The 23,032-nt window shown below is 44.3% G+C and overlaps 1 protein-coding gene across 1 annotated transcript in view; it reads right to left on the bottom strand.

Annotated features, from left to right (window-relative positions):
• suclg1 (succinate-CoA ligase GDP/ADP-forming subunit alph) overlaps positions 1-23,032 on the bottom strand; it is a 90,405-nt gene that overhangs the window by 21,603 nt on the left and 45,770 nt on the right. Inside the window, exons 5-7 of the mRNA XM_067981933.1 lie at positions 14,098-14,155; positions 9,507-9,590; positions 7,556-7,707 (exon numbers count right to left, since the gene is read on the bottom strand). Of these exons, the coding sequence (XP_067838034.1) occupies positions 7,556-7,707; positions 9,507-9,590; positions 14,098-14,155 (294 nt within the window). The remainder of the gene's footprint in view (positions 1-7,555; positions 7,708-9,506; positions 9,591-14,097; positions 14,156-23,032) is intronic.

Genomic DNA, 23,032 nt, shown 5'->3' with positions numbered 1-23,032 from the left:
GCAGATTGGAGGATAGCAAATGTAACTCCACTATTTAAGAAAGGAGGGAGAGAGAAAATAGGGAACTACAGACCAGTTAGCCTGACATCATAAGTAGGGAAAATGCTAGAATCTATTCTAAAGGATGTGATAACAGGATACTTAGAAAATAATAATAGGATTTGGCAGAGTCAACATGGATTTATGAAATGGAAATCACGTTTGATAAACCTATTAGAGTTCTTTGAGGATATAACTAGTAGAACAGATAAGGGGAAACCAATGGATGTGGTGTATTTGGATTTTCAGAAGGCTTTCGATAAGGTCCCACACAGGAGGTTGGTGAACCAAGTTAGAGCACAAGAAATTGAGGGTAATATACTGACATGGACTGAAAATTGGTTAACAGAGAATAGGAATAAATGGGTCTTTTTCAGGTTGGCAGACTGTGACTAGTGGGGCACCGCAGGGATCGGTGCTTGGGCCCCAGCTATTCACAATCTATATCAATGATTTGGATACGGGGACCAAATGTAATATTTCCAAGTTTGCAGATGACAAAACTAGGTGGGAATATGAGTTGTGAGGAGGATGCAAAGAGGCTTCAAGGGGATACAGACAGGCTAAGTGAGTGGGCAAAACAATACAGATGGAATATAATGTGGAAAAATGTGAAGTTATCCACTTTGGTAGGAAAAACAGAAATGCAGAGTTTTTTTTTAAAAACGGTGAGAGATTGGGAAATGTTGATGTTCAAAGGTGCCTGGGTGTCCTTGTACATGAGTCACTGAAAGCTAACATGCAGGTGCAGCAAGCAATTAGGAAGGCAAATGGTATGTTGGCCTTTATTTCAAAAGGATTTGAGTACAGGAGTAAAGATGTCTTACTGCAATTATATAGGGCCTTGGTGAGACCGCACCTGGAGTATTGTGTATAATTTTGGTCTCCTTACCTAAGAAAAGATATACTTACCATAGAGGGAGTGCAACGAAGGTTCACCAGACTGATTCCTGGGATTGCGGGATTGTCTTAAGAACATAAGAACATAAGAAATTGGAGCAGGAGTAGGCCAATCGGCCCCTCGAGCCTGCTCCACCATTCAATAAGATCATGGCTGATCTGATCCCAACCACAAATCTAAAGAACACAAGAAGTAGGAGCAGGACCCGGCCGCACAGCCCCTGGGCCCTTTCCGCCACCCACAGGGCATTGACCGATCCGAACTCAGCTTCATGTCCAATTTCCTGCCCGCTCCCCATAACCCCTAATTCCCTTTACTTCTTATGAGGAGAGATTGAGTAGACTAGGCCTGTATTCTCTAGAGTTTTTTTTTAACAGGGCTTGACAGGGTAGGTGCAAGGAGGATGTTTCCCCTGGCTGGGGAGTCTAGAACCAGGGGTCACCGTCTCGGAATAAGAGGTAGGCCATTTAGGACTAAAATGAGGAGAAATTTCTTCACTCAGGGGGTTCCAAAGTTAATCTTTGGAATGCTCTACCCCAGAGCTCAGTCATTGAGTACATTCAAAATAGAGATTGATAGATTTCTAGACATTAAAGGCATCAAGAGATATGGGGATGGTGCAGGAAAATGGCATTGAGGTAGAAGATCAGCCATAATCTTGTTGAATGGCGGAGCAGGCTTGAGGGGCCGGATGGCCTACTCCTATTTCTTACGTTCTTATGTTCTAATATACTCTTAAAAATGAGAGGGCAAGTTGATAACGCTGTTAAAAATCACATGGGAGCCTAGATTTTATAAATAGACGCACAGAGTACAAAAGCAAGGAGGCAATGTTAAATCTATATAAATCATTGGTTCAGCTACAGGTAAAACGTGTAGTTTTTGAAGGCCTATTTTAGGAAATTAGCTGTTGAGGGGCACAAGAAGCTTTTGATGTTGCCCATATCCTGACTCTCACCAAGTCCCTTTCACCCATCACCTCTGTGCTTGCTGACCTACATTGGCTCCGTCCAGGAACGCCTCGATTTTAAAATTCTCATCCTGGTTTTCAAATCCCTCCATGGCCTCGCCCCTCCCTATCTCTGTAACCTCTCCCAGCCCTACAACCCTCCGAAATTTATGCACTTCTCCAGTTCTGGCCTCTTACATATACCCGATCGCTCCTCCATTGTCGGTCGTACCTTCAGCTGTCTAGGTCCTAAGCTCTGGCATTCCTTCCCTAAACCTCTCCGTCTTTCTACCCTCCTTTAAGACACTCCTTAAAACCTACCTCTTTGAGAAAGCTTTTGGTCACATCCTAATATCCCATGTGGCTCGGTGTTAAGCTTTGTTTGATAACTCCCTATGATGCGGCTTGGGACATCTTACGACATTAAATCATAGAATCATAGAAAATAGGAGCAAGAGTAGGCCATTCGGCCCTTCGGGCCTGCTCCACTATTCAAAATGATCATGGCTGATTGTCTAACTCAGTACCCTGGTTCCGATTTTTCCCCATATCCCTTGATCCCTTTAGCATTAAGAAATATATCTATCTCTTTCTTGAATATATTTAATGACTTGGCCTCCACTGCCTTCTGTGGTAGAGAATTCCACAGGTTCACCACACTCTGAAGAAATTTCTCCTCATCTCTGTTCTAAATGGCATATCCCATATCCTGAGACTGTGACCCCGTTTCTGGATTCCCCATCCATCGGGAACATCCTCCCTGCATCTAGTCTGTCTAGTCCTGTTAGAATTTTATATGTTTCGATGCGATCACCTCTCATTCTTCTAAACTCTAGTGAATATGGCCTAGTCGACCCAATCTCTCCTCATACATCAGTCCTGCCATCCCAGGAATCAGTCTGGTAAACCTTCGTTGCACTCCCTCCATGGCAAGGACATCCTTCCTCAGATAAAGAGACCAAAACTACACACAATACTCCAGATGTGGTCTCACCAAGGCCCTGTACAACTGCAGGAAGACATCCCTGCTCCTGTACTCAAATCCTCTTGCAATGAACGCCAACATACCATTCGCCTTCCTAACTGCTTGCTGCACCTGAATGCTCGCTTTCAGTGACTGGTGTACAAGGAGACACTAATTGGGGCTCTTTTGAATAGTACAGAGAAAGTTAAAGGAGATTTGATGAAGGGGTTATACATGGTAAATAGGGAGGAAAGAATGTTTTTCTTTAATAAAAAGTCAAAGAAATAAATGATACAGTTGCCCCATTTTCAGCTAAGTAATTTTCATTACAGCAACCTGCATTGGCTCAACAAAATCTATGGACACCGTGATGTGCTTTTAACCTGTGTTTCAATTTCAAATGACTGTGAATTTAGCCTGATTTAATCAGGCTCCTTGTTGGGATATGAGAATCCTCAACACTGATGTCCTTGAGAACACATCTAACTGACCTTCCGCTCTTTCATCCAATGCCAGAGATTGAGCAAACACTTCTATCCTCACAAGTTTCTACCTGTAAAATGTATAACCAAAGGAAATAACATTCAGGTGTCCACATCTTTCTAAAAAAAAAGCTGAATTCTCTGTATCCTCAAGACTATTTTCACGTGTTTCCTCAAGGTTCCTAATCATGCTGAAACTCGTAGTCCAAGTAACCATTTTTCATCGGTCCAGACGTGAACATTAACAGACTACTCAACCATGAACGTTATCGTAGCTAATCTTAGGATAGTGTGCTTCGTTATAAGGTAGGGAAGGAGATATCACAGCACCAGACCCATTTCATAGCTTTAATTGGGACAGGTTTGCAAGAGCTCCACAATTTCCCCTCAATTCCCACATCACACAAGTAGCACAATCTCGGTACTTCTGTGATTGAGCAGCTCACCAGGCAAACAGCCAAATGGCGAGGAACAATCTTTTACATAGCATAATAAATCTCATGCATTCAAACTCTGGGATAAACTGCGAGGTAGGAGGGTGACAGATTGGGATGTGCAGGATAAACTTCAAAGAATGAGGAAGAATGATTTACAGGCACTGGGGAGAAGTAGGTGAGAAGAACCTCCCCTTCCTCGAGCCAGCATCAACAACTCAACAATCAAAATGCCACAAATCAACACCTGAAGTACATTGCTCCCATGCGAAACTGATTTAAAATTAATAATGCACATTTTAAACATTTTAAAAACTCCCTTAGTGAGCATTTTGAGAATATAGGTCACCAAGGGCTCTGCATCATCCAATAACACAAGCCCTGCAATGAGGAAACAAATAGATTTTTGTAGATCTTTAATATAATAGATGTATATTAAAATTATGTGCATCTAAAAAGGGAACAAAATCGAACCCAGGTCACCTTGCGAAAGTGTTAGCACAATGATTTATACATGCAGTTCTCGTTCAAATGATTATGCATATACACTGATGCCTGGCAGAAAGCCCAGGAACATGCTGAGAAACTGAAAACAGTACTGCTGTGTTGAAATTCAGTTCCCGGTTGTTCTTTAACTACTGGGGGGGTGGAGGTTGTGCTAATACAATCAATTTTTTTTATTATTCGTTCATGGGATGTGGGCGTCGCTGGCGAGGCCAGCATTTATTGCCCATCCCTAATTGCCCTTGAGAAGGTGGCGGTGAGCCGACTTCTTGAACCGCTGCAGTCCGTGTGGTGACGGTTCTCCCACAGTGCTGTTAGGAAGGGAGTTCCAGGATTTTGACCCAGCGACGATGAAGGAACGGCAATATATTTCCAAGTCGGGATGGTGTGTGATTTGGAGGGGAACGTGCAGGTGGTGTTGTTCCCATGTGCCTGCTGCTCTTGTCCTTCTAGGTGGTAGAGGTCGCGGGTTTGGGAGGTGCTGTCGAAGCCTTGGCGAGTTGCTGCAGTGCATCCTGTGGATGGTACTCACTGCAGCCACTGTGCGCCGGTGGTGAAGGGAGTGAATGTTTAAGGTGGTGGATGGGGTGCCAATCAAGCGGGCTGCTTTATCTTGGATGGTGTCGAGCTTCTCAAGTGTTGTTGGAGCTGCACTCATCCAAGCAAGCGGAGAGTATTCCAACACACTCCTGACTTGTGCCTTGCAGATAGTGGAAAGGCTTTGGGGAGTCAGGAGGTGAGTCACTTGCCGCAGAATACCCAGCCTCTGGCCTGCTCTTGTAGCCACAGTATTTATATGGCTGGTCCAGTTAAGTTTCTGGTCAATGGTGACCCCCCAGGATGTTGATGGTGGGGGATTCGGCGATGGTAATGCCGTTGAATGTCATGGGGAGGTGGTTAGATTCTCTCTTGTTGGAGATGGTCATTGCCTGGCACTTATCTGGCGCGAATGTTACTTGCCACTTATGAGCCCAAGCCTGGATGTTGTCCAGGTCTTGCTGCATGCAATTAATTGATCCACAGCAACCATCAATATGATTAAAAGTCTTGCGTACAGTGCATTTCACACTTCTAACCTAAATTGGCTCCCGGTCCAGCAATGCATCGATTTTAAAATTCTCATCCTTGTTTTCAAATCCCTCCATGGCCTCACCCCTCCCTATCTCGGTAACCTCCTCCAGCCCTACAACCCTCTGGGATCTCTGCACTCCTCCAATTCTGGCTTTTTGTGCTTCCCCGATTTTAATCGCTCCACCATTGGCGGCCGTACCTTCAGCCGCCTAGGCCCCAAGCTCTGGAATTTCCTTCCTAAACCTCTCCGCCTCGCTACCTCTCTCTCCTCCTTTAAACCTACCTCTTTGACCAAGCTTTTGTCAAATTTTTTTTGATATGCGCTTCACAGGAGCGTCAGGAACATTTTACTATGTTAAAGGCACTATATAAAATGCAAGTTGTTGTTGTCTTGCATTCAGAGCAATTCACACTTCAAATATGGCACAAAAAACATTATGCTTTTCAATTTTTTCTTGGTCGAGCAGATATCTGGCAGACTTGAAAACCCATTATGATTAAGGGTCTCCAAATTAAGCTGCAAAGCCATCCATATGGGCAGAATTGCTGTTGGTATGATAATGAATGCAGGCTCTCTCCTTTGTAGGGACACAGCCAACTAACTAGAGCTTACACATCGGTTGGCGCCAGCCAAGGCTTAGAAATCCCCCCAGCGTATGCTGGATACTGCTGGTCTTTAACACAACTCACCATAGTATCAGCGTTAATTGGCACCATTCTTCTGACCACTGACTGATTCAACAGTGTGATAGTTAACTAACAGATCCTTAACTCACCCAACCTATAATATATCTTTAGAACAAACACTTATAATAAACAAAATTCAAGAAATCTGAAAAACAAATAAAATCATCAACTGAGGCACTCATTACATCTTAGTACATATGCACCAACTTTCACAGCCCCCACTCCCCTTTTCAGCAGCTTACGTTTGTTTTCTCTCTGTTCTGAGCGCTCCTATTCTTCTCCTTGGCCTTCACTAATGCACAACTTTATGCCCCCCCTCAATGTTACTCTTCTGGTCTCCACACATATGCGACTATTCCTCTCCCTGCCTTTGAGCCTTTCATCGTTCCGTGCATGTGCACTCTCACTGCTGCACTACTGTACTGCTCCCTGTGAGAAACACAAGAGATCCACTAGTCATTGTCAAACCAGGCAACATTAGTCACAGAGCAATGCCGTATACAAGCTCTAATCCTGTTCCACAACTGAGTGCAGATAGTTCCGAGAACAAACAAATGAAAACACTTTTAAATAGTGCTTTTTATTTTCCTTCGCTCCTAAAGGTCTTGGCTCCTATACCACAAACTACGGCAAACCTCCAGTTTTCCCCTCAATTAGCCATTCTTTATGCGTGAGCCTTGATAGTGAGTGTCAGCAGATTGTCCAACATTGGGGAGAGCAGCATCTCAGAAGAGCCCTAACCTGTGCACAGCTACTGATTCCAACAACAGTCACGGGATAGCGATTTGGAGTAGGAATCCGGGCTGATCTCTTCACCCCCCCCCCCCCCTCCCCAACCCCACGATGTCCCTCCTTAGCTCAGGGGAACTGTGCCCAACTGCAGTGACCCCCAATAACACCCCAGCCAAGATCAGCAGCACAAATCAAACCTAGAACCTTCAGCGCCGTATGGTGCAGCACCACACCAGCTGCTGTATTCACCTCCAGAGCCCTGGGATGAGTTGCAAAGCATTTTGATTCTTCAGTTTAGCAGCTAAATATCCAATACGACTGCTTAAAATGGTGAAACCATATAACCTGATATAGCAGTTCTTGCATATGATTTCCATGCTGATTCAAGGAAAGGTTTCATCAATCAGCTCAGCAAATGGCAGCTTATTCAACTACCAATGAATATTTAACAGAAGCCCCAGAATGTTTGAAAACCTCAGCTCTCCCGATGGCTCGGGTAACCCAGCTTAGGCTGGACGAATCAGAGTCCTTGTTGTGCATTTCCCCGTTGATCCATTAGGATAAGCCCTTACTCGTGCAATAATATACTAATCAGTGCTCTGCTGTCTGCCGAGCGTTTCCACGCAGCAAGCGAGAATCACCCCAAGGTGCTCCAACCATTTCTCAGCCGCCGACCAGTTATACAGCAGCACTTGCAGGGACTGGCCTTTTAGCTGGGCAATATGCATGGCTGAAGATATATTTTTATATATAAAAGGTGGCGGGGGAGGAGGGTGGAAGTCTTGTACACACCATATTGTGCTGTTGCAAGAAGTCTGCCGCATTCTCCTCAGCGTTGCCTCCAATTTCTCCGATTAGAATGATGCCTTCTGTTTTGGGGTCCTTCAGGAAGACATCTAGGCAATCAATGAAGTCAGTTCCATTGAAAGGATCACCACCAATACCTAGGATTTAAATCACCAAAATTACAATGCATTTCATCTCTACAATTTAAGGGCGAACAATTGTTTTGTCTCTTGAACAAAAATGTTTAGTTTAAAGAACAGAAAGCATATCAGCCGTGGCTCAGTTGGTAGCACTCTCAACTCGGAGTCAGAAGGGTGTGGATTCAAGTTCCACTCCGGAGACTTGAACATAAAATCTCGGCTGACACTCCAGTGCCGTACTGAGGACGTCCTGCACCGTTGGAGGGGACGTCTTTCGGATGAGATGTTAAACCGAGGCCCTGTCTGTGTTCTCAGTTGGACGTAAAAGATCCCGTGGCACTATTCGAAGAAAAGCAGGGGAATTCTCCCTGGTGTCCTGGACAATATTTATCCCTAAACCATCATCACTAAAACAGATTATTTGGTCATTATCACATTGCTGTTTGTGGGACCTTGCTGTGCGCAAATTGGCTGCCACGTTTCCTACATTCCAATAGTGATTGCATCTCAAAAGTACTTCATTGGCTGTAAAGCGCTTTGGGACGTCCTGAGGTTGTAAAAGGCACAATTGAGTTTTTTTTTAAAAAATGAACAAATCAAACATTTTTATATTATAGGAGCAATCTCCAGATTTAATTCTTTCCCAAGTTGTCAATAAAATCCATCCCTTTCTTTAATATTCTGCACTCACTGTCCAGATTTAATGGCTACAGGACACAGATTTTTTTTCTTTAATCATGGCACACAATAATGAAAGGTTCCGGTTGGCACTCAAATCTGCCAATCGCAAGATGAATTAATTTTTGTCAACGGTGAGATGAGCTGTGGGGAAGTAGATTATCTTGCCGAGGAGAGTGGAGCATTAATGATCATTCCTCAGCACCCTGTAGTGTGCTTGCTCACTAACTGGCACAGCAATCAGCCATACTCATGGATCTTTTTGGGAATCTACAATCAAGTCTTTGGCACTCTAATGTGCACGCTCCCTAATTGCCACAGCATTCGGGTGGGTCTTTTTGGGAATTGAAAATCTCTGGATTTCCCCTTCCACACTTAATGAAGATGGATGAGAACCAGCACCCAAGTTATGGATAGACAGATAAATGCAGGAACAATTAAGTCAAAATAAGAACTTAAAATGGATCTGATCAGGTTTTGGATTATCTTTTCATTTACTATATGCTTGAACAGTTACATTGAATAACTGCAACTTACAGTTCTATGGAAATCGCAGCCAAAATAGACACTGTCAAATTCTCACTTAGACCACCTTTTTAAGGCTGCAAACTCTGAAATACTGTCACGATTCTGAGAGAAAATGTGACTTCTGATTACTTAATTAAGTGCACCTCACATTACCTTTACAGTGGTGAATGCTGGATGTCAAGGGGCAAGAAAGGCTCAGAAAAGAGTGTGGAAAAAAAGAGAGGGAGAGAACAAAAGTGGCAGAAGCTATTTTTATACTGTCATCAGTGGCATTGTTTGCATTGCTGGTTTGTGAAACTTAGGTTTCGTGTTGCTGGCGGCAATCCGAGTGGAAAGCTGTGGGACTCGCTAAGCCCAGAATGACCTGCTTGTTTTTCTAAACCAGCTAGAAAAAAAAAGAGAAAGGCAGATAGGAGCAGTAAGTCATAATGTTACAGTATAACCTGGATCAAGACACATGCTGTACGCACAGTGGTGAGAAATGCACAAGAGCGTGGTAATGATTGTATTGTTTCCATACAGCTTTTTGGCACAGCTGCATTTGTAGCAATACAGGATAAAAACGAATGGCATGCAAGACAGGTCCAAACCTGGTATAGAACAGGACTTACCAACACAAAGAGACTGGCCCAGGCCAACCTGTGTCGTCTGGTGAACAGCCTCATATGTTAGTGTACCAGATCTTGATACAATACCTGAAAACAAATACATATGTTTGTTGAAAACATGGAAAAACCTCAAATAGATAGTTTGCTAGTTACAGTGGTCCAGCTCAGTATAACTCCAATGGCGAAACTCTTCTGATTCATCATGCAACATCCCCATTATGTTCCCTATTGCATAGAATCATAGAAGTTTACAACATGGAAACAGGCCCTTCGGCCCAACATGTCCATGTCGCCCAGTTTATACCACTAAGCTAGTCCCAATTGCCTGCACTTGGCCCATATCCCTCTATATCCATGTAACTGTCCAAATGCTTTTTAAAAGACAAAATTGTACCCGCCTCTACTACTGCCTCTGGCAGCTCGTTCCAGACACTCACCACCCTTTGAGTGAAAAAATTGCCCCTCTGCACCCTTTTGTATCTCTCCCCTCTCACCTTAAATCTATGCCCCCTCCCCTACCTTTGGGAAAAGATTTTGACTATCGACTTTATCTATGCCCCTCATTATTTTATAGACTTCGATAAGATCACCCCTTAACCTCCTACTCTCCAGGGAAAAAAGTCTCAGTCTATCCAACCTCTCCCTATAAGTCAAACCATCAAGTCCCGGGAGCATCCTAGTAAATCTTTTCTGCACTCTTTCTAGTTTAATAATATCCTTTCTATAATAGGGTGACCAGAACTGTACACAATATTCCAAGTGTGGCCTTACTAATGTCTTGTACAACTTCAACAAGACATCCCAACTCCTGTATTCAATGTTCTGACCAATGAAACCAAGCATGCTGAATGCCTTCTTCACCACCCTATCCACCTGTGACTCCACTTTCAAGGAGCTATGAACCTGTACTCCTAGATCTCTTTGTTCTATAACTCTCCCCAACACCCTACCATTAACAGAGTAGGTCCTGGCCCGATTCGATCTCCCAAAATGCATCACCTCACATTTATCTAAATTAAACTCCATCTGCCATTCATCGGCCCACTGGCCCAATTTATCAAGATCCCGTTGCAATCCTGGATAACCTTCTTCACTGTCCACAATGCCACCAATCTTGGTGTCATCTGCAAACTTACTAACCATGCCTCCTAAATTCTCATCCAAATCATTAATATAAATAACAAATAACAGCGGACCCAGCACCGATCCCTGAGGCACACCGCTGGTCACAGGCCTCCAGTTTGAAAAACAACCCTCTACAACCACCCTCTGTCTTCTGTCGTCAAGCCAATTTTGTATCCAATTGGCTACCTCACCTTGGATCCCGTGAGATTTAACCTTATGTAACAACCTACCATGCGGTACCTTGTCAAAGGCTTTGCTGAAGTCCATGTCGACCACGTCTACTGCACAGCCCTCATCTATCTTCTTGGTTACCCCTTCAAAAAACTCAATCAAATTCGTGAGACATGATTTTCCACTCACAAAACCATGCTGACTGTTCCTAATCAGTCCCTGCCTCTCCAAATGCCTGTAGATCCTGTCTCTCAGAATTCCCTCTAACAACTTACCGACTACAGATGTCAGGCTCACCGGTCTGTGGTTCCCAGGCTTTTCCCTGCCGCCCTTCTTAAACAAAGGTACAACATTTGCTACCCTCCAATCTTCAGGCACCTCACCTGTAGCTGTCGATGATTCAAATACCTCTGCTAGGGGACCCGCAATTTCCTCCCTAACCTCCCATAACGTCCTGGGATACATTTCATCAGGTCCCGGAGATTTATCTACCTTGATGCGCGTTAAGACTTCCAGCACCTCCCTCTCTGTAATATGTACACTCCTCAAGACATCACTATTTATTTCCCCAAGTTCCCTAACATCCATGCCTTTCTCAACCGTAAATACCGATGTGAAATATTCATCAGGATCTCACCCATCTCTTGTGGTTCCGCACATAGATGACCTTGTTGATCCTTAAGGCTGCGGCTCACCACCACCTTCTCAAGGGCAATAAATGCTGGCCTTGCCAGCGACACCCACATCCCATGAACGAATAAAAAAAATTCTGAGTGTATACTTTGAATTATGCTGGTTCACTGCCAAGGCCTTTATTTAAAGATAAACTCTAAGCCAAAATTCTTAAGCAATTTGCTATGGCTCAATAAACAGTCTGGCCTATACGTGGCTCCAGTCCCACACCAATGTGGTTGACTCTTAGCTGCTCTTTGAAGTGTCCTCGCAAGTCACTCAGTTGTATCTACAAGAGAGAGTCTAACCACCTCCCCATGACATTCAATGGCATTACAATCACCAAATCCCCCACCATCAACATCCTGGGGGTCACCACTGACCAGAAACTTAACTGGACTAGCCACATAAATACCGTGGCTGCAAGAGCAGGTCAGAGGCTGGGTATTCTGCAGCGAATGACTCACCTCCCGACTCCCCAAAGCCTTTCCACCATCTACAAGACACAAGTCAGGAGTGTGATGGAATACTCTCCACTTGCCTAGATAAATGCAGCTCCAACAACGCTCAAGAAGCTCAACACCATCCAGGACAAAGCAGCCGCTTGATTGGCACTCCATTCACCACCCTAAACATTCACTCCCTTCACCACTTGCGCACTGTGGCTGCAGTGTATACCATCCACAGGATGCACTGCAGCAACTCGCCAAGGCTTCTTTGATAGCACCTCCCAAATCCGCAACCTCTACCACCTAGAAGGACAAGGGCAGCAGGCACATGCGAACACCACCACCTGCATGTTCCCCTCCAAGTCACACACCATCCCGAATTGGAAATATATCACCAGTCTTTCATCGTCGCTGGGTAAAAATCCTGGAACTCCCCTCCGAACAGCACTGTGGGAGAACTTTCACCACGTGGACTGCAGCGGTTCAAGGCGGCGGCTCACCACCACCTTCTCAAGAGCAATTAGGGATGGGCAATAAATGCTGGCCTTGCCAGCGACACCCACATCCCATGAACGAATAAAAAAAATTCTGAGTGTATACTTTGAATTATGCTGGTTCACTGCCAAGGCCTTTATTTAAAGGTAAACTCTAAGCCGAAATTCTCCTTTCCTCTTCTGAATGTGCTGGCTCTTGTTGGGATACAGCTCCATGGACCTCAGCCAAGTGTTCTTTCTTTACGACGGAGCCTAGGCAGAATGTGTTGTAGGCTAATGAACTCTGGAAGGCATCTCGAGCAGAACCCAATCCTGCCCTCGGCTGAAGTCCACAGACATAGAGTCATAGAGTCATAGAGTTATACAGCACGGATTGAGGCCCTTCGGCCCATCGTGTCCGCGCCGGCCATCAAGCCCTGTCTACTCTAATCCCATATTCCAGCATTTGGTCCGTAGCCTTGTATGCTATGGCATTTCAAGTGAATCACTGGATCGCAATCAGAGCAGAAACCCTGACTGATCTTTTTTCCCCCCCTCCCCAATCCAGGGCACGGAGATGAACTGTAGCACCACAATTACTGCCTGGACTGAAATGTTTTAATTCGACAAGGATTAAGAATCGAACCTTTGTACCTTACCCATCTGGCAATCACTAGATAGACTGGTGGAACTGTGGCAAACTGCAATAGGGATTCTTTTTTTTTTACATTTGAGACTTAATGGAGAGATTGAATGCTAAACCAAAATTAGCACGGAATTCTTCTCCTAACTGCTATCCAGTGACCTCCGCTGGAAAGTGCCCATGAGTGGATGTCAGGTGTTGGCAGGATAGAACTCAGTTGCCATGCCCTTCGCATTGAACAGCCTCCTGACAAATAATAGACTTAGAGATGAAAAATGCCCAGATATCAGAGGATTGCTAGTGTCTGTGAAACCATGTTCTACAGGAGTCGAGAGCCTTCAGGAGAGCAGAGAAGAAAACTGGGCAAAAGAACTCAGACAGAATAACCAGTCAAGAGACATGAATATGTGGAGAGAACATCTTAATAGAAAATGTCCAAAACGCCATTCATATCCTGTTCTGCTTAACATCGCCCCCCCACCCCGTCCTCACTAACCTATTTCAGCTTCCAGTTTTGCCATACCCCAAATGTAGAATTCTTGCACTGGTCTTCAGAACACTCCATATCCTCACCCCTCCCGATCCTCATTACCTCCTCCAACCCTACAACATGCCCTCAATAAATTTCTGTTATTCTGACTCCAACCACTTGTGGATCTCCTTTCCCTTCTCCCCACTGTTTGGCAGCCATGCCTGTGTCTGACTTGTTGGCATTCCATCCCAAATCCTAACTGCCTCTCCATTTCCCTCTATTCCTTTAAGGCCTCGTTGACCAAAGAGCAGGGGAGTGGGACTAATCGGATAGCACTTTCAAAGAGCCAGCATCGGCACGATGGGCCAAATGACCTCCTCCTGTGCTACACCTACTATGATACCATGATACCTTTTCAATCTCTCCTTCAGCTTGGCACCTGTTTCTCTCACAACTCTTGTGAAGTGCAATGGGACATTTTTCTACATTAAATATACATACAAATTGTTGTTGTAAAAATGTTGTTCTTCATACATTACAGTGCCAAAAGTCCTTAAGATATAGAAGTCAAACTGTATCCAGGACTCACCAATTCTTCCATTCATATGGATGTGTCCAGGCATGATTCCAATTTTACACTCTCCGGGCTTAAAGAGAACAAATGAATTCATGGGAATAAGGCACGTCACAGTCTACATATAACAATCAAATAAACAAAATACAAAGAGGAGGCACGAAAATAAAACTTTCAGCAAATTAATTCAGGCTAACATGCCAAAAAAGGAAAATCATAGAATCATAGAAAGGTTATAGCACAGAAGGAGGCCATTCGACCCATCGAGTCAGTGCCATCTCTATGCAAGAGCAATCCAGCTAGTCCCACTTCCTTGCCCTATCCCCGTAGCCCTGAAAATTTTTTCAAGTACTTATCCAGTTCCCTTTTGAAGGCCATGATTGAACCTGCCTCCACCACCCCCTCGGGCAGTGCATTCCAGATCCTAACCACTCACTGTATAAAAAAGTTTTTCCTCATGTCACCTTTGGTTCTTTTGCCAATCACCTTAAATCAATATCCTCTGGTTCTTGACCCAATGGCCAATGAGAAAAGTTTCTCTTTATCTATTCTGTCTGGACCCTTCATGATTTTGAATACCTCGATCAAATCTGCTCTCAACCTTCTCTGTTCCAAGGAGAATAACCCCAGCTTCTCCAGTCTATCCAAGTAACTAAAGTCCCTCATCCCTGGAATCATTCCAGTAAATCTCCTCTGCACCCTCTCTAAGGCCTTCAAATCTTTCCTAGAGTGCAGTGCCCAGAACTGGACACAATACTCCAGTTGTGGTCGAACCAGTGTTCATCATGACTTCCTTGCTTTTGTACTCTATGCCTCTATTTATGAAGCCCAGGATCCTGTATGCTTTTTTAACCGCTTTCTCAACCTGCCCTGCCACTTTCAACGATTTGTGTAAATATACCTCCAGATCTCTCTGTTCCTGTACCCCTTTTAGAATTGTGCCCTCTAGTTTATATTGCCTCGCCTTGTTGTTCCTACCGAAATGTATCACCTCGCATTTTTCTATGTTAAATTTCATCTGCCACGTGTCCACCCATTTCACCAGCCTGTCTATACCCTCTTGAATTCTATCACTATCCTCCTCACTGTTCACTACACTTCCAAGTTTCGTATCATCTGCAAATTTGGAAATTGTGCCCTGTACACCCAAGACCAAGTCATTAATAAATATCAAGAAAAACAGTGGTCCAAGTACCGACCCCTGGGGAACACGACTGTATACCTCCCTCTAGTCTGAAAAACAACTGTTCACCACTACTCTCTGCTTCCTGTTACTTAGCCAATTTTGTATCGATGCTGCTACTGCCCTCTTTTATTCCATGGGCTTCAATCTTGATGGCAAGCCTATTATGCGGCACTTTATCAAATGCCTTTTGAAAGTCCATATACACCACATCACCCTCATCAACCTTCTCTGTTACCTCATCAAAAAACTCAATCAAATTAATTAAACCCAATTTGCCTTTAACAAATCCTTGCTGGCTTTCCTTTATTAATCCACGCTTGTCCAAGTGACTGTTAATTTTGTCCCGGATTATCGTTTCTAAAAGTTTCCCCACTACCGAGGTTAAACTGACTGGCCTATAGTTGCTGGGTTTATCCTTACACCCTTTTTTGAACAAGGGTATAACATTTGCAATTCTCCATTTCTCTGGCACTACCCCAATATCTAAAGAAGGAGAAGGATTGGAAGATTATGGCCAGCACCAGGTTGAATATAGAAAGTTCAGTAGGGAAGCAAAAAAGGAAATAAGAGGGGAAAAGAGAGAGTACGAGAATAGACTAGCGGCTAACATAAAAGGGAATCCGAAAGTTTTCCATAGGCATGTAAACAGTAAACGGGTAGTAACAGGAGATCTACGCTTGGAGGCAGAGGGCATGCATCTGTCTTTACCAAGGAAGAAGATGCTGCCAAAGTCACAGTAAAAGAAGAGGTAGTTGAGTTACTGGATGGACGAAAAATTGATAAAGAGGAGGTAGTAGAAAGGCTAGATGTACTTAAAGTAGATAAGTCAACTGGTCCGGATGGGATGCATCCTAGGTTGCTGGGGGAAGTAAGGGTGGAAATTGCGGAGGTACTGGCCATGATCTTCCAATCATCCTTAGATACGGGGGTGGCGTCAGAGGACTGGAGAATTGCAAATGTTACAACCTTGTTCAAAAAGGTGCAAGGATAAACCCCTCAACTATAGGCCAATCAGTTTAACCTCGGTAGTGGGGAACCTTTTAGAAACGATAATCCGGGACAAAATTAACAGTCACTTAGACAAGTGTGGATTAATTAAGCAAACCCAGTATGGATTTGTTAAAGGCAAATTGTGTTTAACTAACTTGATTGAGTTTTTTGATGAGGTAACAGGGAGGGTCGGGTGAGGGCAATCATTCAAAATTTACGGCCCAGAAGGTGTCCATTCGGCCCATCGAGTCCGCGCCGCCGGAAAATGAGCCACCCAGCCTAATCGTACTTTTCAGCACTTGGTCCGTCGCCCTGTCGGTTACGGCACTTCTGGTGCCTATCCAGGTACTTTTTAAAATGTGATGAAGGTTTCTGCCTCTACCACCCTTTCCAGCAGTGAGTTCCAGATCCCTACCACCCTCTGGGTGAAATAATTTTTCCTCAGCTCCACTCTAATCCTTCTACCAATCACTTTAAATCTATGCCCACTGGTTATTGACCTCTCTGCTGAGGGAAATAGCTCCACCCTATCCAGGCCCCTCATAATTTTGTAAAACTCAATTGAATCACTCCTCAGCCTCCTCTGTTCCAAAGAAAACAATCCCAGCCTATCCAATCTTTCCTCATAGCTAAAATTCTCCAGTTCTGGCAACATCCTCATAAATCTCCTCTGTACCCTCTCTAGTGCAATTACATCCTTCCTGTAATGTGGTGATCAGAACCACACACAGTATTCAAGCTGAGGCCAAACTAGTGTTTTAAAATGTTCGAGCATAATCTCCCTGCTCTTATATTCTATGCCTCGGCTAATACAGGAAAGTCTCCTGTTTGCCTTCTTAACCACCTTATCTACCTGTCCTGCTACCTTCTGGGATCTGTGAACATGCACTCCAAGGTCCCTCACTTCCTCTGCACCTCGCAGTATCCTACCAATTATTGTGTATTCCCTTGCCTTGTTTGCCCTCCCCAAATGCATTTCCTCACACTTCTCCAGATTGAATTTCATTGCCACTTTTCTGCTCACCTGACCAGTCCATTGATATCTTCTTGCAGTCTACAGCTTTCCTCCTCACTATCAACCACACGGCCAATTTTTGTATCATCTGCAAACTTCTTAATCATGTCCTCTACATTCAAGTCTAAATCATTAATATATACCACAAAAAGCAAGGGACCTAGTACTGAGCCTTGCGGGACTCCACTGGAAACAGACTTCCAGTCACAAAAACACCTGTCAACCATTACCCTTTGCTTCCTGCCACTGAGCCAATTTTGGATCCAACTTGCCACTTTCCCTTGGATCCCATGGGCTTGTACTTTTTGACCAGTCTGCCACATGAGACCTTGTCAAAAGCCTTGCTAAAATCCACGTAGACTACATCAAACACACTACCCTTATCGACTCTCCTTGTTACCTCGTCAAAAAATTCAAATGAAGTTAGTCAGACACAACCTTCCCTTAACAAATCCATGCTGACTGTCCTTGATTAATCCGTGCCTTTCTAAGTGACAGTTTATCCTGTCCTTCAGAATTGATTCCAATAATTTGCCCACCACCGAGGTTAGACTGACTGGCCTATAATTACTCAGTCTATCCCTCTCTCCCTTTTTAAACAACGATACAACATTAGCAGTCCTCCAATCCTCCGGCACCACGCCTGTAGCCAGGGAGGATCAGAAAATGATGGTTAGAGCCTGTGCAATTTCCTCCCTTGCTTCTTTTAACAGCCTGGGATACATTTCATCCGGGCCTGGTGATTTATCTACTTTCAAAGATGCTAATCTCCTTAATACTTCCTCTCTCACCATGTTTATCCCATCCAATATTTCACAGTCCTCCTCCTCAACTACAATCTCTGCATCGTCCCTCTCTTTTGTGAAGACAGACGCAAAGCATTCATTAAGAACCAAACCAACATCTTCTGCCTCCACACATAGGATTCCTTTCTGGTCTTGACTGGCCCTACTCTTTGCTTAGTTATCCTCTTGCTCTTTCTGTATTTATAAAACATCTTTGGGTTTTCCTTGATTTTACTTGCCAATATATTTTCATGCCCTCTCTTTGCTTTCCTAATTTCCTTTTTAATTTCACCCCTGCAATTTCTATACTCCTCTATGCTTTCTGTAGTATTGAGTTCTCAGTGTCTGACATAAGCTTTCCTTTTTTCCCTTATCTTACCCTGTATGCTCTTTGACATCCAGGAGGCTCTAGATTTGGCAGTCCCACCCTTTTTCTTTGTGGGAACATGTTCACTCTGAACCCTTGCCTCCCACTGCTCTGACAAGTAGCTACCTTCAAGTAGCTGTTTCCGGTCCATTTTTGCTAAATCACTTCTCAGCTTAATAAAACTGGCCTTTCCCCAATTGAGAACTCCTGTTCTAGCTTTGTCCTTCTCCATAACTATATTAAATCTAACTGAATTATGATCACTACCACTAAAATACTCTCCCACTGCTACTCCTTCCACCTGCCCAGCTTAACTTCCTAAAACGAAATCCAGACCTGCACCCCTCCCACTCTTATTGGGCTTGCTACGTACTGGCTGGAAAAGTTCTCCTAAATGCAATTGAAGAATTCTGTGCCCTCTATATCCTTTACACTGTTTGTATCCCAGTTAGTATTGGGGTAGTTGTAATCCCCTACTATTACTGCCCTATTGTTTTTGCACTTCTCAGAAATTTGCCTACATATTTGCTCTTCCATCTCCCTCTGACTGTTTGGGGGTCTACAGTACACTCCCAGTAATGTGACTGCCCCTTTTTTGTTCCTTAGCTCAACCCATATGGCCTCATTTGATAATCCTTCCAACATATCATCCCTCCTCACAACTGTAATTGTTTCTTTAACCAAAACTGCCACCCATCCCTCCTTTTTTTAATCCCTCTCTTTATCTCGTTTGAAAACCCTGTAACCAGGAACGTTGAGCTGACATTCCTGCCCCTCTTTAAGCCATGTTTCTGTAATAGCTAAGATATGATACTTCCACCTGTCTATCTGTGCCCTCAGCTCATCTGTCGTATTCACTATACTCCTTGGATTGAGGTATATATCTTTAAGCACTGTCAATCTCCTTTGCAGTTTATTTTCTAACCTTTGTTTCTTCTGCCTTCCATTTCCAGTTCTGCTTTTCTCCCATCTGAATCTACATTCAGGTTCCCATCCCCCTGCCGAGCTAGTTTGAACCGTCCCCGCAACAGCACTAGCAAACCTCCCCGCAAGGATATTGGTCCCGGCCCTATTGAGGTGAACCCATCCGGCTTGTACAGGTCCCACCTCCCCCAGAACCGGTCCCAATGGCCCAGGAATCTAAAGCCTTCCCTCCTCCTCCATCTCTCCAGCCATGTATTCATCTGTTCCATCTTCCTATTTCTATGCTCACTAGCACGTGGCACTGGAGTAATCTGGAGATTACTACCTTTGAGGTCCTGCTTATTAATTCCTTTCGTAGCCCCTTAAAATCTGCCTGCAGGATCTCATCCCTGTTTCTACCTATGTCATTGGTACCGATATGGACCACAACTTCTGGCTGTTCACCCTCCGCCTCAGAATGTTCTGCAGCCATTCAGTGACATCCTTGACCCTGGCTCCAAAGAGGCAATATACCATCCTGGAATCATGTCTGCGGCCGCAGAAACGCCTGTCGATTCCCCTAATTATTGAATCCCTTATCACTATCCCTCTCTGAACCCTTCTCCTCCCCCCCGTACAGCCATCCATGGTGCTTTAGACTTGGCTCTAGCTGCACTCCCAAATGTGGTTGATGTGGTGTATGGAGACTTCCAAAAGGCGTTTGATAAAGTGCCACATAATAGGCTTGTCATCAAAGTTGAAGCCCATGGAATAAAAGGGGCAGTGGCAGCATGGATACAAAATTGGCTAAGTGACAGGAAACAGAGTAGTGGTGAACGGTTGTTTTTCGGACTAGGGGGAGGTATACAGTGGTGTTCCCCAGGGGTCGGTACTAGGACCATTGCTTTTCTTGATATAAGTTAATGCCTTGGACTTGGGTGTACAGGGCACAATTTTAAAATTTGCAGATGACACAAACCTTGGAAGGGTAGTGAACAGTGAGGAGGATAGTGACAGACTTCAAGAGGACATAGACAGGCTGGTGGAATGGGCGGACACGTGGCAGATTAAATTTAACGCAGAAAAGTGTGAAGTGATACATTTTGGTAGGAAGAACGAGGAGAGGCAATATAAACTAAAGGGTACAATTCTAAAAGGGGTGCAGGAACAGAGAGATCTGGAGGAATATGTGCACAAATTGTTGAAAGTGGCAGGGCAGGTTGAGAAAGTGGTTAAAAAAGCATACGGAGTCCTGGGCTTTATAAATAGAGGCATCAAGTACAAAAGCAAGGAGGTTTTGACGAACCGTTGTACAACACTGGTTCCGCCACAACTGGAGTATTGTGTCCAATTCTGGGTACCGCACTTTAGGAACGATGTGAAGGCCTTTTAGAGGGTGCAGAAGAGATTTACTAGAATAGTTCCAGGGATTGAGGGACTTCAGTTATGTGGATAGACTGGAGAAGCAGGGGTTGTTCTCCTTAGAGCAGAGAAGGTTGAGAGGAGATTTGATAGAAGTATTCAAAATCATGAAGGGTCCAGACAGAGTAGATAGAGAGATACTGTTCCCATTGGCAGAAGGGTCAAAAACCAGAGGACATAGATTTATGGTGTTTGGCAAAAGAACCAAAGGCGAAATGAAGAAAAACTTTTTTACACAGCGAGTGGTTAGGATCTGGAATGCACTGCCTGAGGGGGTGGTGGAGGCAGATTCAATCATGGCTTTCAAAAGGGAATTGAAATACTTGAAGGGAAAAAAATTTGCAGGGCCATGGAGATAGGGCAGGAGAATGGGACTAGCTGGATTGCTCTTGCAGAGAGCGGCACGGACTCGACTGGCCAAATGGCCCCCTTCCATGCTGTAACCATTCTACGATTCTTTACCTCTGCAATTTCTACCCTTATTTCCCTCAGCAACCTGGGATTCATCCTATCCGGACCAGTTGACTTATCTACTTTAAGTCCAGGCGTACTTTCTAGTACCTCCTCTTTATCAATTTTTAGCCCATCCAGTTTCTCAATTACCTCCTCTTTTACTGTGACTTTGGCAGCATCTTCCTCCTTGGTAAAGACAGATGCAATGTACTCATTTAGTGCCTCAGCCATGCCCTCTGCCTCCATGCGGATAACTCCTTTCTGGTACCTATTCAGCCCCACCTCTCCACTTTCTAACCGTTTACTACTTATTTGCCTATCGGAGACTTTTGGATTCCCTTTTATGTAAGCCACCAGTCTACTCTCATACGCTCTATTTGCCCCTCTTATTTCCTTTTTCATGTCTCCTCTGTACGTTCTATATTCAGCCTTGTTCTCATTTGCATTATCAACTTGACATCGGTCATATGCCCCCTTTTCTGCTTCATCTTAATCTCTATCTCTATCTCTTTCGTCATCCATGGAGCGCTGGTTTTGGTCCCCCTACCTTTCCCCCTTGTGGGAACGTATCTAGACTCCATCTCCTCTTTAAAGGCCGCCCATTGTTCGATTATAGTTTTGCCTGCCAATCTTTGATTCCAATTTCCCCGGGCCAGATCTGTTCTCATCCCACTGAAATTGGCCCTGCTCCATTTAAGCATTTTTACTCCAGATTGCTCCTTGTCCTTTTCCATAATTAATTGAAACTTTGTGGGAGAAGTGGGAAAAAGGGTTGTCCGACATCCAGTATTGGATGGGCAGAAATTTACTCCAATTAAATATTGGGAAGGCCGAAGCCACTGTCTTCTGTCCTTACCACAAACTCCATTCCTTGGCAACCAAGTCCATCCCCCTCCCTGGCCACTGTCTGAGGCTGAACCATTCTGTTCGCAACTTCAGCATCCTATTTGACCCCGAGCTGACCTTTCAACCCCCCTTATGTTTCTTATGTTCTTAAGGCCTTAGAGAGGGTGCAGAAGAGATTTACTAGATGGTACCAGGGATGAGGGATTTCAGTTATGTGGAGAGACTACAGAAGCTGGGGTTGTACTCCTTAGATCAGAGAAGTTAAGAGGGGATCTGATAGAGGTGTTCAAAATCATGAACAGTTTTGATAGAGTAAATAAGGAGAAACTGTTTCCAGTGGCAGAAGGTAACTAGACGATACAGATTTAAGGTGATTGGCAAAAGAACCAGAGGCGACATGAGGAAACATTTTTTTTCGCAGCGAATTGTTATGATTTGGAATGCACTGCCTGAAACGGTGGCGGTGACAGACTCAATAGCAACTTTCAAAAGAGGATTTAATTTCCAACAACGTTCACCTGAGGAAGGAGGAAGCCTCCGAAAGCTTGTGAATTTAAAATAAAATTGCTGGACTATAACTTGGTGTTGTAAAATTGTTTACAACTTTCAAAAGGGAATTGGATAAATACATGAAGGGAAAAAAATTACAGGACTGTGGAGAAGGTACAGGGGAGTGGGACTAATTAGATAGCTCTTTCAAAGAGCCAGCGCAGGCACGATGGGCCGAATGGCCTCCTCTGTGCTGTACCATGCTACGATCACTGTTCCCTAAATGTTCCCTCACTGACACTTGCTCCACTTGAGCCATTTCATTATCCAGAACTAGATCCAGCAATGCCTCCTTCCTCACTGGGCCGGAAACATACTGATCAAGAAAGTTCTCCTGAACACACTACAGAAATTCCTCCCCCTCTTTGCCCTTTGCACTATTACTCTCCCAGTCTACACTAGGATAGTTGAAGTCCCCCATTATGATGATTCTA

Source organism: Heptranchias perlo, chromosome 1 (genome assembly GCF_035084215.1).
Source record: "Heptranchias perlo isolate sHepPer1 chromosome 1, sHepPer1.hap1, whole genome shotgun sequence".
In the NCBI taxonomy this organism is placed as follows: Eukaryota; Metazoa; Chordata; class Chondrichthyes; order Hexanchiformes; family Hexanchidae; genus Heptranchias; species Heptranchias perlo.
This window is presented reverse-complemented; position numbering and strand designations above follow the sequence as displayed.